The 18,730-nt window shown below is 42.5% G+C and overlaps 2 protein-coding genes across 3 annotated transcripts; one reads left to right on the plus strand and one right to left on the minus strand.

The window, feature by feature from the left end:
- Positions 1-238: 238 nt before the first annotated feature.
- LOC144193266 (brevican core protein-like) lies at positions 239-11,856 on the plus strand. Its single transcript, XM_077712053.1, has 18 exons — positions 239-342; positions 4,181-4,259; positions 4,711-5,094; positions 5,317-5,491; positions 5,693-5,820; positions 5,897-6,190; positions 6,316-6,507; positions 6,585-6,759; positions 6,983-7,110; positions 7,193-7,486; positions 7,554-7,661; positions 7,739-7,846; positions 7,918-9,504; positions 9,576-9,734; positions 9,816-9,898; positions 10,413-10,557; positions 10,669-10,851; positions 11,390-11,856. Exons 2-18 carry the CDS (start codon positions 4,187-4,189, stop codon positions 11,473-11,475), a joined length of 4,302 nt encoding a protein of 1,433 aa, XP_077568179.1. The 5' UTR covers positions 239-342; positions 4,181-4,186; the 3' UTR covers positions 11,476-11,856.
- A 388-nt stretch (positions 11,857-12,244) lies between these two features.
- On the minus strand, positions 12,245-15,617 carry hapln3 (hyaluronan and proteoglycan link protein 3). Of its 2 annotated transcripts, XM_077712242.1 has the most exons (6): positions 15,448-15,617; positions 14,723-14,862; positions 14,250-14,630; positions 13,879-14,181; positions 12,929-13,237; positions 12,245-12,714 (listed from the first exon to the last, which is right to left on the minus strand). In XM_077712242.1, the coding sequence occupies exons 2-5, from the start codon at positions 14,856-14,858 to the stop codon at positions 12,960-12,962; spliced, it is 1,098 nt and encodes a 365-aa protein (XP_077568368.1). In that variant the 5' UTR covers positions 14,859-14,862; positions 15,448-15,617; the 3' UTR covers positions 12,245-12,714; positions 12,929-12,959. The 2 variants fall into 2 exon arrangements, with proteins under 2 accessions (XP_077568368.1, XP_077568367.1); XM_077712241.1 differs by having other exon boundaries at positions 12,245-13,237.
- Between the last annotated feature and the right edge of the window lie 3,113 nt (positions 15,618-18,730).

Below are 18,730 nucleotides of genomic sequence, written 5' to 3' on the forward strand. Positions count from 1 at the left end.
AAAATCAACATAAAGTGACCCCAAACAGACCAAATATCAAAAAAATGTTAACCGATTTATCCCAGGCCATATAGTAGTTACGCTTTCATACCTGTTTTTAAATGGGCTTTGAGCTTGACCTTTGCCCTCAAGGAGGAAAGAGACCATCATTTGCCCATACCCCAGGATGGCCCACCCCCCTTCCTTTCCCTTCCCTCAACTGACCCAACCCAACTTCCTCCCTCCTCTTTTCCAGCATCTAAATGTGCTGTTGCATTTGAATAAAGCTTCTTTCTGCTCTCTAAACCCAGGCAGGAGCCACAAGCCCCCGCAGTCACTGGCCAGCCACCGGGAGCATCAACGGTACGTACTCGGGCCGGGAATTTCGCCAAAACGCTACTTTTTGGGCACCGGGGCACACACACACACAAATAGGTATCGAATTACTCGAGTTGATTACAGTACTTTTTGGGATAAAATGTATTGAAGTCCAACAAATTGGAAAGTAAAAAAGTGGTTTATATATTAACTATGACAACTCTAAATTAGAATTTTTTTCTTGCAAAGAACTTGCCCTAAATGTGGGTTTTTGGTTAATATATGTGCTGAATATTCCATTAAAAAATAAGTTTAAAGTAGTTTGTTTCCACTTTCAGCTGAATTGAACGCAAATGGCAACCCATATTTTTGAAATAACCAACCATTTTGGGGGGGATTTAAAATTGATTAATGGCATTTGTAGATGCAAAAGAACATGTTTTTTAATTGTTCCCATTCAGTCATGTTAGTTTTTAATCCATAAACTGTTGAAGGACAACACAATTTTTATTAAAAAAAATTAAATTAATTTTCTTTATTTGTGTTGGATGAACCGATTAATGAGCTTTTAATAGGGAAAGAGGATTTGAATATTTCATATTAATTTTGTGTTTCTATCCACTTTGACGTCTACTAAACTCATTTAAATACTTTTATAAGAGCAATATAAATAAATCTCTATCACCATCAATTTCTGACTTTTCCAAATTTTTCCTGTCTCAATTTCTGGATCAGGGCGGAGCCACCTTTGCCAATGTTTTTTTTTTCCCTGTCGCCTTTCCCTTTAGTGGCGATGTCCCGTTACCATGACGACATGAGGCTCTTGCTCTCCCATTGTGAATTCCAATTGGCAGATGAAAAAATGTGGACGGAATACCATTTTTGATTGTCCATACATAAAAATGCAAAATAATTAATGAATCTAGAGTAATCAAAAAATAGGAACAGATTCAAAAATCAACAATAAGTAACCCAGAAACTCAAAAATCATTAGCAAGTGACCTGAGAAGCCCTCAAATTAAGAGCCACATGCAAATGTGCCTAAATTTCATCACGATGCTCAAATGTTCAACTTAAAAGTACACTTGATATCATTTAAATATTACATAAATTAAAAATAATATAATAAGGCCCCCAAACTTAATAAGAAAACAACATTAAGCAATAGAAATCCCCTAAAATCCAACAAAAAGTGACCCTAAATCAACCCAAAATTCCAATATATAAAAAATATTCAACATGCTAACACTCCTCAAAAACATACTTAATATTCCTTAAACATTGCCAACCCTCCAACTTAAAACAGATTGGACATCCCTCCCCATCAAAACCAACCATTGATATAAACCGAATAATACAAAAAAAAATCCTCCGAAAAATCAATTTTCACTCCTCAACAAAATATTTCTTATCGATACTTTACCCTACGGGCTCATTTAACCACCTGTGGGCCTTTTTTGGGGGTAGGGGGGCATGTACAAGAGTGTGTGTGTTCTCAAACAGGCCTTACAGTATCCACACACACACACACACACACACTCGTGTATATTTCCTAGCATTAGACGCACGTTGCCACACGTCTCCACTGTGTGTGTTCGCATCAATGTCCACTCTGTTCTACCAATGAGAGACTCTGAAGGGTTTTTTTTTGCCCGGCCCTTGTGTTTACCTTGGCAGGGTGAGCACCCCCTACCAAAAAAAAAAAAAAAAAAAGCCCTGCCCCTGTCCAGAGCGCGAACAAACCAAGGCCTCATGGCCCCGTCGCCTGGGCTGCGAACGGAACATACCGCAGTGACCGAGCGATGAGGGGAGCGGCACCTTAGCCCCTCTCAAATGAATGAAGCCACTGTGGAGAGACGTTCTATTTAGACGCGATGATTTTTGATGAGTTGCGAGTAGGAAAGGCTTTTGTAATTGGGCGGATGATTTTTTGAAGGTGACGCTTTTTTGGAATTGGAGATGTCACAGGGAAGAGTTTTATTTATCCCTTCAGGGTTGAATGAACTAATTTTGTCCAAAGTGGACTAAATTCAAGATTCTGTTGATGTCAATGTCTGGGTACATTGCTTGCTAATGCGCTATATTTATATACTGAGAAGAAAGATGGGTGAAAGGGATGTTTGTGCGCATTTCATGCGTAAAGCATGATAATATTAGCAGTTGGCGATGACGTTTTTATTGGCTAACAGTAGCCGAGAAGTCGGTTTTACAAAAAAATGTACTTAAAAAATAATAATAATCACGTCCAACAGTTGTTATACAGCGTACACGATTTGAAATGATCAAAAAAATGTCTAAAATACATAAAATGTATAAGTTGACAGGTATGATATTTATTCATCTATTCATTTTCTGAACTGCTTATCCTCACAAGGGTATGGGGGTGCTAGAGCCTACCCCAGCTAATTATTGGGACCAGACATGAAACACCTTAAATCGGTCGCCGGCCAATCACAGGGCACAAGAAGACATAAAAAAACGATTAGCCTAGCATACATGTTTTGGGGTTGTGAGGGGAAATTGGATTACCCAGAGAAAACCCACGGAAGCCCAGGGAAAACATGCAAACTCCATTGATATTGATTCATTTATTTTCCGTACCACCTGTCATCCCAAGGGGTGCTGGAGCCTATCCCAGCAAACTACTTGCACCAAGTGACACTTCCAATGAATTGGTTGTCTTTAACGACACCAAAATAGTGCAAAGGTGTCAAAGGAAAAGTGACATCATCGGCATTCGTCTGGCTCAAAATATACGTGTCATATTTTGCTTGCTGAGACAGAAAGACAAATATTGGTCCAACTCTTCCTCCGCACTGTATGACACAATTAATAGTCACCATGCTGCGTCAGTCCAGTTGGAAAGCGACCCTTAAAGCACAGCGCCCTCTTCGGGGAATACCTGGCATTACATATCTCTTCACTATAGGAATCTGTAGTAAACACTACGAATTTAAGAATAACAAAAATATAAACATTAAAGCCTACAAACAGGCCTATTTTTTTAAAATGATTATTTTCTTCTTTTATATCATCAATAAAAATGTAATATTTAAATATTTTTAAAAAATATTGCCGACAACCCCTATAAACCTTAATATAATCAATAGAAAAATAGGCTCCAGCACCCCTGTAGACCCACCCTGAGGCTAAGATAAAACAAATGAGTTACCCATTTGGAAAAAAAAGAAGAATATATGAAATACATAATATATTTTAGTACGCATTTGAAGAGTTTTCCTCAAAATTGCTGAATAATAAATGCAAATTGCAGTACTACTCATAATGTAAATTCCATATGGCGACAGGTTGAATGACTTTTCTAATAAGCGGCGGCGCAAATGTGACTTAGTCTGGAGGCACTGTGGACGTTTGCTGTGCCCCGACGGCGACACAGAAGCCCCCGCTGTTTAGGCCTTCCAAATGATGTCATATTTCCATTTTGAAAAAGCCCAGCAAACGTGCGGGTATCCTGAAGTACTCACCTTTGGGTGCGACTAAAGACACTTATATTCAGTTCAACACTTGGCGCTTTGTCCAGATGAATTAGAGTCATTTAAGGCAAAATGAAGGGGATTATAGAGCAGCGGTTTATTATTTATTATTGTAAGCTACTGCAACATTTACATTTTGGATGTATGCTTTCATGTAGTCCGATTTAAGTGAACTCAACTGATCCGAGTCCAAGTTTTGTGTTATTTTTGTAGGTGGAATAGCTAAATTAATATTGAAAACACTGATTGATGTGTTAAACATTTTTTTAAATAGAAACAAGAATAAAATATATTTAATTATTATGGAGGGTATGCAAAATGACCCGTTCCTTGTCTGAACAAAAAATTATGGTGAACAATATTGACCTTTTTGCAAATATTTTTTTCAGATAACGATGGTTTTCTTGCTTCTGCTGTGTGTATCGTTGCCCCTTGCGTGGGCTACAACATCATTTCAACACCATGACGGTACGTTCCCAAGGACTCAACTTTACTCTAAATTCTATTATAGTTAACGCCCAAAACGCTCAATCAAATTATTTAGACTTTTTTTTACTTCAAATGGATTGGATATCTACTAATGAAAAAAAACCTTAAAATTCCCAGTTGAGCAATAATTGTATGCTTTTTTATTTTATAAGCCATCTTGTTTAAGGCAATCGGCGGTTGTCACTACATAAACTTTTAGTACTTCCCTAACACCAATAATGTAATTTTAATGCTGTACCTTGGTAGTAATACACCACCAAAACATACTAATATCGGTATGAATACAGCACATCCTTTAGCTTAGCTTAGCTAAAAAGATGTCAGCTATCAAAATATCAGAAAAAAATGTTCAGAAAAAGAAACCCTACGAAATGAACCCAAAAATCATAAAAAAGTACTCACAAGCAAATGGCCGTGTTGTTCCTGGCAGACTTGGACGGCAAACTTCGTGTCAGCATCCCCCTGGAGGTGGCGCTGCGCCCCCTGCTGGGCGGGAAGGTGGTGATTCCCTGCTACTTCCAGGACAACGGCGCCGGCGAACCCGGCGCCCCGACGGCGACGCCGCTCTCCCATCGGATCAAGTGGACCTTCATCACAAAAGAGAACATCAGCACCATCTTGGTGGCATCAGAGGGCAAAGTCCACATCGAACCAGAGTACTTGGACAAAGTGACCATGGTCAACTACCCACTGGTACCCACGGATGCTAGCCTGGAGATAACGGAGCTGAGGTCTAAAGACTCGGGAGCTTACCGATGCGAGGTCATGGAGGGCATCGAGGACAATTACGACACCGTGGAACTCCATGTTCAGGGTATGGCTTGCAAACCTGAAAAAAATGAAAAAGACAATTCATAAAACAGAAATATGTCAAATTGACAGTATTTTTTAAAGTTAAGGTCAGTTGACCTCCACTTTAAATTCTGTTCACTTCAAATTCTTACTTTTATGGCACTACTTTATTATTTTTTAAGTGAAGACTGGCGGCCCGCCATGTTTATAAAGCATTGCCAAATATTCTTGTCATGCTTCACAGGTATCGTGTTTCATTACCGGGCCATTACTACCCGGTACACCTTGACTTTTGAGAAAGCCCAAGCGGCTTGCATCCAAAACAGCGCCACCATCGCAACGCCGGCTCAACTGCAGGCCGCTTACGATGATGGATTCCACCAGTGTGACGCTGGATGGCTTTCTGATCAAACTGTCAGGTAGTTAAAAACATCCACCTGAAATAGTCGACCATTTTATATATTTAGAAAACCAATTTGACACTCAGATCTAGTCTTTTTTCATGGTTATTCCTTCCCTAAACAATGCATCACAAATTCTGGTTGTGACATCACAACCAGAATTGTATTCCGTAGTCCAGAGTCCAAATACTGACTTGACAATTTGCTGTCTTTTTTGAGGTACCCTATTCATTATCCTCGAGTGCAATGTTACGGAGACAAGGAAGACTTTCCCGGCGTGAGAACTTATGGAGTCCGAGACGTCAACGAAACTTACGACGTGTACTGTTTTGCGGAGAAAATGGCAGGTAAGTTGACCCACGGCATCCAAACTGCTGAAAACTAAAGAACTTCTGTCCTTTAAAACCTGGTTTGCCCTCCCAGGCAAAGTCTTCTACTCCATGTCAGTGGAGAAGTTCACTTTTGACCAAGCCGAGGATCAGTGCACTAAACTGGGCGCCGTACTCGCCACCACTGGACAACTTTACCTGGCTTGGAGGGGCGGCATGGATGTGTGTAACGCGGGTTGGCTGCGTGACAAGAGCGTTCGATACCCCATCAACATTGCAAGACCTCAATGTGGAGGTGGACTGCTCGGAGTCAGGACGGTCTACCTTCACGCCAACCAGACGGGATACCCACTTCAGAGTACTCGTTACGACGCCATCTGCTTCCGAGGTAATCCATATTTTTAAACAGAAAATGACATTGTCCAAGCACGAAAACCCTCAACACTCCCCCCCAAAAATTCTGGGAAATACTGACCCAACTAATTCGTCCCGAATCCACGCTGTTGTCGACAGGTAGCGAGGATGAAGGTGCCATTCCCGGAAGAAGCACTCCTTTCCCAGACATCATGAGCATAACGCCAGCCCCCGGAGTTCATCCTAGCTTCACCTCTACGCCTGGAGGTGAAGAGATCAAACATGGGGGTGTGGACGTCCTCACCAGACCCATTTCGCCTCCATTTACTGATGCCGTCATGGCCCCAAGTGGTAAGACTCTATACTTGATGTCCTTTGTCCAATGGCAAGTGCTCCACTTGATTTTTCTGGCCTCCAATCCTCCATAGGCGTGGTTTTCCACTACCGACCAATAACTGGCCGTTACACTCTGACCTTTCTGGAAGCCCAACAAGCCTGTAAGGGAATCGGAGCGGTCATTGCCAGCCCTCTGCAGCTGCAGGCGGCTTTTGAGCAAGGCCTTCATCAATGTGATGCCGGTTGGCTCGGTGATCAGAGCGTGAGGTACGATTTCCAGTTGGAAGTGGATATTACTCAACTGTCATGGTGTAATGGGCTATTAAAATGTCATTTTGATTCTTTGGACAATTCTACGATGTTCTGCTATTGAATTTAAGGGCTTTCAATTGATTCAATTCAAAATCTGAATGGAATGTAGCATACAAAACCGAAATGGTTCTTACATCCACATTTATTGTTCCACTATCTCAAAATCTCTTATCTTCAGATATCCCATCGTGTCACCCCGGGACAATTGTGCGGGTAATCTTCTGCACCTCCCTGGAGTCCGATCCTACGGCGTGAGGCCGGACTTTGAGCGTTACGATGTCTTCTGCTACGTCGAACGTCTCCAAGGTTTGATCTGCCCCGACGTGAAACTAAAATATGTTTTAGCGTCCCGGATATCAATGATTGGATGCTCCTTTCCTTCTCCAAGGCGAGGTTTTCTACACCAGCGACTACGACAGCTTCTCATTCGACGAGGCCGTGCAGCACTGCGAGAAACTCAACACCACGTTAGCCACCACCGGCCAGATGTACGCCGCATGGAAGCGAGGCCTCGACAAGTGTCGCCCGGGCTGGCTGATGGACCGCAGTGTGCGCTATCCCATCACCACCTCCCGGTCTCACTGTGGTGGCGGTCAAGTGGGCGTGCACATCATCCACGCCTTCCCCAATCAGACGGGCTTTCCCGACCAGCACTCGCGTTACGACGCTTACTGTTTCAAAGGTGGGAAACAGGCGCCATTGAACGCCTCTTTGAGCTTTTGCCTAATTCCCTGGATTTTGTTCTACAGCTGAAACGAAGGCCACTGACGACGAGACCGAATCCATTTTTGATAAGTTACTGACAGTAGATGTCGTCAGCAAGACAACCGTCGCAGTGGATTATGCCATTCCTACTCGTAAGACTCCGCCTCCCGTATTTACCGCCGAAAGACCTTTACAAAACCTAACATGGTCTTTTCTTATTTGCTTTCAGTTGAGCCTACCATGAGCTATAATGAAACTGAATTGCATGAAAACATCACACAAATAGAGGAAGTCATCCAGATGACAAACACTTCAACCCAGCTGACCATACCAACTGGTAAGACCAGTCCAAAAATATGAATCAGATTCGGTTGCTAATACATTTTCCTTCTGCCTTTCAATCTCCAGTCCAAGTTGACGGATCTGCTTCTGGATCTGGTGATCATTCGGCTAGTGGGGAAGCCTCTGGACAGGCCTCTGGATCTGGAGATCATTCGGCCAGTGGGGAAGGCTCCGGAGAGTCCAGTACCACCAGCGGGAGCGGAGCCTCTGGTTCAGGACTGGACATCACCTTCAGTGGTCACACAGATATCCTGTCTGGAGACCATTCCGGTTCCGGTGATCCACAAGAAGCAGAGGGTGGAAGTGCCATTTTTACTTCGGGAGACTCTGGTAGCGCATCGGGATCGGGATCTGGTTTTGTCGAGTCGGGATCGGGTTCTGCCAGTGGCAGTGGAGACATCAGTGGCAGTGGAGACATCAGTGGCAGTGGAGACATCAGTGGCAGCGGTGGAGACATTTTGATCAGCGTACTGGACGGGAAAGAGAAAGAACTGGTGATCCCAACCCTCACTGAGCAGGAGTTAGGTAGTGGGGTTTTGTGGACTTCAGGAATGTCCGGATCGGGAGATATCTTTGGATCAGGAAGTGTGTCTGGATCAGGAATCACGTCTGGATCAGGAGATATGTCTGGATCGGGCAGTGGAATTTCTGGAATCAAGTTTACTGACAATGTTGACATCGACCTGACAATTCATCATTCGGGAGAGCAAGAGTTGTCTGGATCCACAGAAATGTCTGTATCAGGATCAGGATTTATGTCTGGATCTGGCTCTTTGTCCGGATCGGGCAGTGGAATTTCTGATATCAAGTTTACGGACAATTTTGACATCGACCTGACAATTCCTCATTCGGGAGAACAAGAGTTATCTGGATCCACAGAGATGTCTGGATCAGGATTTATGTCTGGATCTGGCTCTTTATCCGGATCAGGCAGTGGATTTCCTTCCATCATCTTCACAGACAACGGTGCCATTGACTTGACCATTGAGCAATCGGGAGAGCAGGAGTTGTACGGATCTGCTGAAATATCTGGATCGGGATCCATCTCTGGATCTGGCTTTTTGTCAGGATCGGGATCGGTCTCTGGGTCAGGCTTTTTGTCGGGATCGGGCATGGATGCATTTTCCGGCATCTCCTTTACGGACAACCGTGTCGTCGACTTGACAGTCCAGATATCGGGAGAGCAAGAGCTATCTGGATATCATCCCGATTCCTCAGGCTACCCCAGTGGCTCCCCAAGTGGTTTTTCATCCGGTGTTTCAGGCAGCGGTTCCGCTTCGGGACAACCATCCCAGACGGACGCCGGTGTCATCTTTCTAACAAATGACCGGATCAAGGAAGTTACCATATCTTCCCAAGAGCACCAAACAGAAGAGGGTCGTGGAGTGGTAGAAATAAGCGGCCAGGAAAGTGGTTCCGGGATCCATCTTGAAATCTCAGGCGGCGACAAACCAACAGCTGCTGGGATTTCTGTAGCTTCTTCTCACGGATCTACCGTGACCTACCCGGACAACAATGGCGCATCAGGGTACGAAAAAGAAGAAGCGACGGTCCTGGCGTTGACTCCCGAACCGGCTGACGTCAACCCAACGACTGTGCCGTCCATCTCTCTGGCGACGCCCCCCACGGCGGAGCGTCCAGAAGTTCAAGACGGTATGATGGGGAAAACGAGGCAGCAAAAATGTGAATGTTGTCTCTTAAAAGTTTTGCATTTTGCTTTCCAGTTGTGCACAGTTGTCCCGAAGGCTGGTTGGAATTCATGGGAAGCTGTTACCTTCACTTTACCGACAGACACACCTGGGCGGATGCCGAGCAACGTTGCCAGGAGCTCGATGCCCACCTGGTCAGCGTGGGATCGGAAGAGGAGCAACACTTTCTCAACTGTAAGTGCCTCACGTAGTCTTGGTGTGGTTCAGATGTGGGATTTAGCAATTGTTGGACACTTTTCTGACTGTTTTTTCTAGCCAAAGGTCAAGACTACGAGTGGATAGGTCTCAACGATAAAGAAGTACAGAATGAATTCCGCTGGACAGACGGTAGCCCGCTGGTAAGTTGCAAAAAATAAACTAAATATGCAAATTTTTAAAGTTGGAAGATGCCTACCGCAATTAGTCAGCTCTCCGATTGGTTGATTGTTGATATGTCCCCGCCAGTCACATTGTTGTTTTCCAAAGAGGCCATGAGTCAGTTAAGATGAAGTTGAAAGTGATACTGAAAAAAAAAGAAGTGTTAAGTCAAGTTCAGTTTTCATGTTCAGTTTTATGGCCATTTTTGCCTCACTGGAAAGGTAAGGTTCAAAATGTGTAGCTTTTTTTAAAGACTTTATTCTACTTTTCCAGGAATAGTGAATGATTCAAAAATGTTGGGCTCTTATTTTACGCGGACTCTAAAATTTAACATGGTGTTTTAGTAGTTTGCCACGAGTCAGGATATAAACAAATAATTACAGTCTGGAAGGAATTCATTTCTTATGGGAAGGCACCACTTTAAGTGGAAGGGGAGTCCGGCAGAACAAAATTGGACAGCTGGATTTTTTTTTTACAACATTTGTGACTTTCCAGACGTACGAAAACTGGAGGCCGAACCAACCCGATAACTACTTCAATTCCGGGGAGGACTGCGTGGTGATGATCGGCCACGAAGGAGGCCAATGGAACGACGTTCCGTGCAACTACTACCTTCCCTTCTCTTGCAAGACAAAACCTGGTAAGACCACATCCAGATGGACCTCCTTTGCTACTCAGTTTTCCCATACTTGGCCTATTTATTTTGTGAACTATTCCTCCAAATAACCAATTGTGTTGTCCTAAATGACAGCAGGTTGCACAGCGCCCCCGGAGGTGGAACACGGCTCACCCATGGGCGTCATCCGAGATAGCTACGCGGTCAACTCCAAAGTGCGCTACCAGTGTCAAGCGGGCTACACGCAGCGCCACCTGCCTGTCATACGGTGCATGGAGAACGGCCAGTGGGAGAAGCCACAGGTGGAATGTATAGAAAGTGAGTGGAGCCCACCAGGCTAATAATTATTATCATTTTTTAAATTGACCTTTTTTATTTTCATTAGATAACTTTATTGATCCTGTATTGGAATGTATAGAAAGTGAGTGGAGCCCACCAGGCTTATAATTATTATCATTTTTTTAAATTGACCTTTTTTTAGATTAGATAACTTTATTGATCCTGTATCAGAATGTGTAGAAAGTGAGTCGAGCCCACCAGGCTTATAATTTCTTTTTGTTTAAATTGACATTTTTTTAGATTAGATAACTTTATTCATCCTGTATTAGGGGAAACAAACTTTTACCTTTTAGCATAGGAGCAAACTTCCATAAAGGGTAGCAAATTTTCAATCAGTGGATTGCAGTCAGGTGCTCATTTTTTATGGAGAAATCCCATTGGTCAAAATGTCTGTGCTGGATGGAGAGGAACAAACGACCGCTTTGCCCACACGTTTTAGCGTATTTCTTACTTTTACATTATATATTTGATATTTTTAACCACTTTATAATAAAATGTTTGTCTGGCCTTATAGCAGATGGAGGCAACAGGCTACACAAAAGATCTTTGAAGAATAGAAGTCGAGGAGTTGACAGACGACGGGCGCACAGGAAGACGCTCTGAGGAGGACTGAATCAAGTAAACAAATGAGATTTACACAATAAGGACCCCTACCTACCTACCTTTAGACACCAATGCTAATGCCCGACCAAAAATCAAAATCCCGTCAATGTAAATAGAAGCACTAAAACACATTTAGACAGTGACAATGTTTGCCTAACTGACTAGTGCCTTGAGTAAAGGTGCTTACGTACTTATATTATTTAAAGAGTCTAATTTATAGCTGTAAATTGATGTTCACCATGCACGAGTACTACTGCAGTTTGCCATATTTGGAGCCCGTTTTATTTCCAGGTTTGTATCTGGTCTTCTTTTTTATTTTTAAGATTTTATTCCCAGATTGTGATCCCGATTTCATGTAGTACAGGTGATGATTTTTTTGTTTTTGTTAATTTTTAAAAAAAAACTAAATCATAAATAAGATGATTTTCTCTATTTGTCTATCTTTTCAAGACATGAAAATAGTTTCTTTTTGTGGAAGTTAGTGACATTGAATCTTCTGAGTTGTGTTTAATGATCAGGAATTTTGTGAAATGTGCTTGCATCAGACAACTTATTTTATTTATGTTGACCTTATGTAATTTTATAGAAAAGTCAGCTTTTATCAAAATGCAAGATAAACGTTCAACTCAACCAAAATGGGTCAAGTTTGACTTAACAGCAAAATCCAACTCGCGTGCAAATTCGGGTTAAAAACTCGTTAGTTAGCGAAAAGCCATCGCTAGTTTAACGCGTGTAAATATTCCACACTGCGACCTTGACAACAGCAGGATCTGTTAATAACATAACATTTTTATTGTCGCTTTTCATCCTAAATAACTTTGCAGTGATCATGGAATTGGAAGAGTTCAGTTAAACTGGTGTAAAAACATTTTTTGGGGAAAAAATGACCATTTGCATAAGCAGATTTTAGAAAAAAAAATGACTTTAGGCTTGTTTTAAGTTCTCCTGGGATGATGGAAGTGGAATTGAATGGCATAAATATGGAGAAGTAAGATTTTTGAGGGGAAAAGGAGGAAAAAAATGGAACTTGAAGTGGGTCCAAATGTTCCGGGGAAATCACTGTGTCACTCTTGACGTGAGCTGTATTGTGCTGAGCCCAATAAAAAGGTGGAAGCAAACCAGTTTGCGCATGTCTGACTTGCAAATACTTTTTATGACTGTTTTGAGACATTTCCTTCTCTTTTTATCGTACTTCCATCCATTTTCTTGTATTTGTGTTCTGTTCTCCTTGAGCCAGGACTGAAAAAATAAAAAATAAACTGAAAAAGGACAAACAAAAGTGTATTGCTCCAGTATAAAACGATAAAAAACATTGATATATATACAGTATGTATAAAAACACGGTTAGCTTCCATTTACAAAGAAATGTTAATATTACCAAACAATCATTCATGCAAAGACACTTAATCGCCATTTTTTTTCTGTAAACTACAAGTACATTAGGGTTGCTTACCACACTTTTTTTTAGTTAGGACGAATCCCGATTACCGATAACAGTAGACCCCGAACTTTTGGTGGCGTGGGGGGAACCCGAAAGTGCGCACCCCCGGTTCGGGCGGCCCGCAGTTAGCGCGGGCTTTGACAATGGGATAGCGCACGCTACCGTCAGCCAGCCAACCGGCGTCACAGCGGTCCAAGCCGGCCAGCCTCCAGGCGGCGTACAGCTGGCCCACTTTGGCCACGGCGCCAGAGTCTTCCGAGCATGCCCGTGCCGCCTCTGTAAAGTTTAGCTTGGTTGGGTGCTGGAGGAAGTAGACGCTGCCTACAAAAGACCACAGATGACATTATTTTGGACATTAAGTCATGTCAGCCTCAAAATAGGCCCTGATTCAGTAGATAAGGTGTCAAAGTGGCGGCCCGGGGGCCAAATCTGGCCCACTGCATCATTTTGTGCGGCCCGAGAAAGTAAATCATAAGGGCCGACTTTCTGTTTTAGGATCAAATGATGATTGATGTATATTTTATTTCCTTATTTCCCCTTTTTTTCAACCAATCATTGCAATTTTTTAATACATTTTTTGTGTTTTTAGTTCAAAAAGCTTTTTGTAAAATCTAAAAATAAATATACAAATATTTTCCATTTCCACTTATAAAAAACATGAGTAAAAGACTTTCATTACTAAGAAAAAAAAGCTCAAATAAATAGTGTTTTAGATTTATAAGAATTGACTATTTAGGGCTTTGAACCAGTTTTTTTTATCAGATTTAGATGAAAAAAATAGATATTAGATTTAAAATGGTCCAGCCCACTTGAAATGGCATTGGCGTTAATGTGGCCCGCGAACTAACACAAGTTTAACAGCCTTGCAATAGACGTTAGCAAACTCCAAAATGGCGGAGTCATTTTTTGGTCGCACTTTTTTTGGAAAAAAAAATTGCACCCATACGGTTTAGAATCCCAACCTTTGACGGAAGCAGAGAAGCAGAAAGCATCAAATCGGTGAAGGAGGGGATGACGTGGGCCGTAGGACCGCACGCCCGGGGCCAAGTCAGTTCCCCCGCATCCAGCCCTGGGCGCCGTGATTGGATACTGGGCAGTGCCGTCGGCCAGCCAGCCTGCGTTGCACCAGTCCAGGCCCTCCTCCCACGCCGCGAAAAGCTGATCAAAGGTGGCCAGCGTGGCATCCTGCTCACGACAGGCCCGCTGGGCCGCCAAAAAGTTGAAATGATAGCGCCCTTTGTCCGAGTGGTAAGGAAACACTACACCTATGGGCGGGGAGGGGAATTACATGTCAACATTTTGATTGGATGGATTGAATGGTCGTCCTGCTCACCTCGCATCTCCAGTTCCACGGTGACGCTCTCATCCTCCAAGCCGTCGATGACCTCACATCGATAGCGGCCGGCGTCATTGAGGCGCAGCTCGTCGATGACCAGCGACATGTCGCCAGGCGCCGAGCGTCTCAGGCGGACGCGGCCCCGATAGCCGCCGTAGCTGCGATGGCGGTCGCCCACGGCCACCATCACCTCGGTTTCGGCGGGCGCCGGACGGGCGGCGGCGGCCGGCGCCCAAGACCACTTGACCCGCGTTCGCCGTGGTGCGTTGAGCTCGGGTTCGTAGTGGAAGTGGCAAGGAAGAATGGCGCTGCCACCCCTGGTGGCAGACACGGAGGACTGCGGGGACTCCACCAAAAGGCGCACGCCGTTGAAATAGACTGAAGTGAAAATACACGCACGTGAAGACAGACATTTGTCACCATGCTTCCCATATCCAACGGATTGGACGTCTATAGCCGCCTATACTCACTCTCTCCATTGCTGTTTCCATCCCCGACCTCCTGGTAGTAGAAGCCATTGTTGTAGTTGAAGTGGACTGCAGATGCCACACGCAGCATCACGAGACCGCAGGCGGCCAACAGGGGGCGCAAGACACCAACGAGCATGACTCTGAAAGACAGGTTCACGTCCCCTAAATATAATTACTATAAAAGGGATTCTCATAAAACATTCGAGTGAACTTATTGTTAAAAAACAGTATTCATTACCAAAAAATAAGAATAAATAAAACAAAGCATGACTCTGTAAGGCCATTTAAGTATAAAGACTAAAAATTCGATGATAATAAAAGCACCACTCTCAAAAAGGCTCAAAATTAGCGTTGAACCGTGCTTATTATCCATTAGCTCATTAACGTCCAATAAAAACAAGACCTTAAACAATTTTCATGCATCTCTTCTGCTTTTTGAAATAATCACTTTTCACGATCATTAACGTCCAATAAAAACAAGACCTTAAACAATTTTCATGCATCTCTTCTGCTTTTTGAAATAATCACTTTTCACGATTTGTTTTCTAAAAAAAATAGAATGTAACAAAGCATCACTCAAAATAGACGTCTATAGACGTCTAATCCAATTTGACTGGGGCATGGTCATCACGAAGTTTTTAAAGCATCTCTACAGATTTGCTAAACATTTACTTTTGCTGATAAACTACTGTGCACAAAAAATATGACAATGAAAGCAAACTTACCGTTTGAGAAGAGCGTGGACGCGCACGCACGCACACTCGCTGACAGCCGGCCACTCACTGCATGTGTGCGGGTGTAATCAAAGAGGCACTTGTCTGTTGACTTCATTGTCTCCGCCCCTTCATCCAGTGACGTCACAACTCCGCGACCTCAAGTCTCACAGTAATTGGTCGCCAATACAACATCTTCATAGAATTGTTGAAACACGTTAACATACACAAACCAGTATTTCCATATTCAGTTCTAAATTTAAGTTACTCTTGAACCTACTTGTATTCCAGGTCATTGAATGACAAACAAAAACAATTTTGTGAATGCAGCTCATTGAAACATTATGAAATTATATTTATATTTACAACATTTTCCCAACGAACTTTTAAAAAATTAGTGGAAACTGCCATTTTTTTTTTTACAAAACATCACAAATAATAGTTCGGCCAGTTTCATAGCCAATTTGCAACAACTTGAAGGTAATTTAAACATTTTTGTGTGACCTCGCCCAAATTATATAAAGTTTACTGTCCAAATAATGAATAAATAAATAAAAATCCTAGCTTCAGCCAACCCAACAGCGTATTTGTTTGGATCGCCCGCCGCTCCCGTCAAGGAAAGCGGCGAGCGCAGACAAAGCGCCGCTGAGCAAACAGCGTCACGGCTGAGTGAAGCGCAGATGTCGGGCGCCCTCCGGACACCCGGCCCCGACCTGCGCCAAATAAAATCCTCAAATCCTTTGGCCAATTTGCTTCCCTTGCACATTCTTTGCATACGCGCTGAAAGACTGGTTTTAAATAAAAGGTCACCTGGAGTCATGTTTTGAACAGGGTGTTGTATCAGCCTTCATAGCTCAATGCTATGAAATATGACGGCAAGGGACTGTAAAACGATAGCAGAGCATAGTGATTTGACATATCCATCCAATAGGCCTAGAGTACAGGTTGTCAAAGTGGCGGCCCGGGGGCCAAATCTGGCCCGCTGCATCATTTTGTGTGGCCCGTGAAAATAAATCATGAGTGCCGACTTTCTGTTTTAGGATCAATTTCAAATGAAGAGTATAAATGTATATTACATTTTCTGATTGTGCCCATTTTAAATCAATAATTGTCATTTTTTAATCATTTTTTTCAGTTTTTAGTTCAAAAAATCATTTTGTGAAATCTAAAAATACATAAAAAAAACTAAAATAAACTGTTTTAGATCTATAAAAAACTGAATATTCAGGCCCTTTAATCCAGTTCATTTAATCCATTTATTAAAAAAAAAAAAAATCTAAATATTCTATCTAAAATGGTCCAGCCCACATGAAATCAAGTTGACGTTAAAGCGGCCCGTGAACCAACCCAAGTCTGACCCCCTTGGCCTACAGTAATGTCCAGAATAGACGTCCACGGTCCCTGAAAGCTTTCAAACACCGAGTCAAATTTGTGTGTAGCACTGCCTAATTTGAAGCCTGAAGGTGAAGCCATCCTCTCACGCCATCTTCCCAGGACCCAACTTGAAAGCCTCCAGCCCGGGGCCACAAATACCACAATCCCCTCACCCCTATTGTCAGAAAGCAGAGGGCTGTAATTTAGGTGCGCTCGTTTGAATGGCGTGGCGAGCGGATGTCTATTGTGTCGCTGTGCGTGGAGACATGTCGGTACGCAACCACTTGAAAAGATAAGAGTAAAAGTAGAGCGTCAATTGAAATCAACGCCAAGACAAAAGACACCAATGATTTTGGTGTTTTGGTTGATTTGATTGTTTTGGGTGTTTTGGGTGCTTTGGTTGATTTCGTTGTTTTGGCTATTAGCCAGCTAATTGCCTTATGTAGCATATATCTAATTTAGCTTTAAATGCGGTATAAATCAGTAAAAAAGGGGGTATTTTGTGGAATTTTACGGCAAATGCCTCCATGTTAGGACCGCCAATCAAATCCAGAAAGATCTGTGGGGAAATTCTTCATAAACACTCACATAAACATGTGATCAAAAAGAGTCCAAATTCTCCCGGACATACGGCGGCAGGTGAATTTTTCCGCGACAATTTCATCTCTAAAAATTTTCAGAGGAAAACAAAAAACAAGCTAGCCCCAATGCCATTTAAACAGATGGGTTTTTCAATCGCAAAAAAAAGAACTTGTTTCTATCCCTGAAAATGACGCTCGCACTAACACACACTAACTCACATGTTGTCAACTGTAATTTGTATATTTACGCTTTCTTTGAAGTTATTTCGGGAGGAAGCCGACAAAAAGACAAAAAAACGCCAGATGACACATTTGGAATAACATAAACCAGATTAATCCTGTTTCACTGCCATTGATGATGACTGGATAAGACATCCGTCACTATGCAATACTTAAAAATACATTAAATACATTTCAAGAACCCCCATCTTTCCTACCAGTGCTCGGGTTCGATTTCCGATCACATGATGGGATGTGGGAGGTCTCTAGGAAGAATGGTCGCATTTATAAAAGGGACGCCAACTGTTACGCTATCAACCTTGAGCCGGGTAGTCAGGGTGGGATTTAGTTTCGCTCCCGAGGGTCCTTAACAGTGAATCTGCCCTGAGGGCTGCTGGGTAATAAGAGTCAATAAAGGTTATACAGAGGTTGAAAAGGAGCTATCCTCAACCACCCCCTACTTGACTATCTGGTTTCAACTACACACAAAAAAACATTAAATACCCTCATTGGTACACTTCACATTTTCCGACTCCTGTTGGGATTTCAGTTAACACATTTTATGTTGGATTTTAATGTCAATAACCATTAAATAGCCCTAAATTTTGACTAGCCATTATATTTTTTACATATTAAATGATAGAATCATGTCAATGAGTATTCAGAAATACATAATCAAGACTCACAAAGCTCCACAACGATTAAAATTGCACAATAAGTCATTTTTGTTATAATTTGCCTCTGCATAAATGAAACCAATGACGTAAGGTAAGAATTCCAGCAGAGGGCGTATGACTCATGGTTAAACAGGAGTCAAGACTTGTTGTCTTTATTGTGTGACGAGTTGGAATATAAAACGGATATTAGGTCATTTGGTGAAATAAGTGGTAAAGAATTTCGTTTTAAGCTACCGATTGGTCATCAGTCAATTGTTTTGATAAAAAAACGACAGAATACTTTGACGTGGACAAGTCGCTAGGTGCTAAAACCCTGCTTAGTCAGACGGAAGAAAAAAATTCAGCTTTTATCAGCAGTGTTGACATGAATTACATTTTTTTTCTCCAATAATATCGTAACATTCCTTAGGTAGATCACAAAAACGTAACTAAACGGAAAAGGGA

Source organism: Stigmatopora nigra, chromosome 2 (assembly GCF_051989575.1).
Source record: "Stigmatopora nigra isolate UIUO_SnigA chromosome 2, RoL_Snig_1.1, whole genome shotgun sequence".
Lineage (NCBI taxonomy): Eukaryota > Metazoa > Chordata > Actinopteri > Syngnathiformes > Syngnathidae > Stigmatopora > Stigmatopora nigra.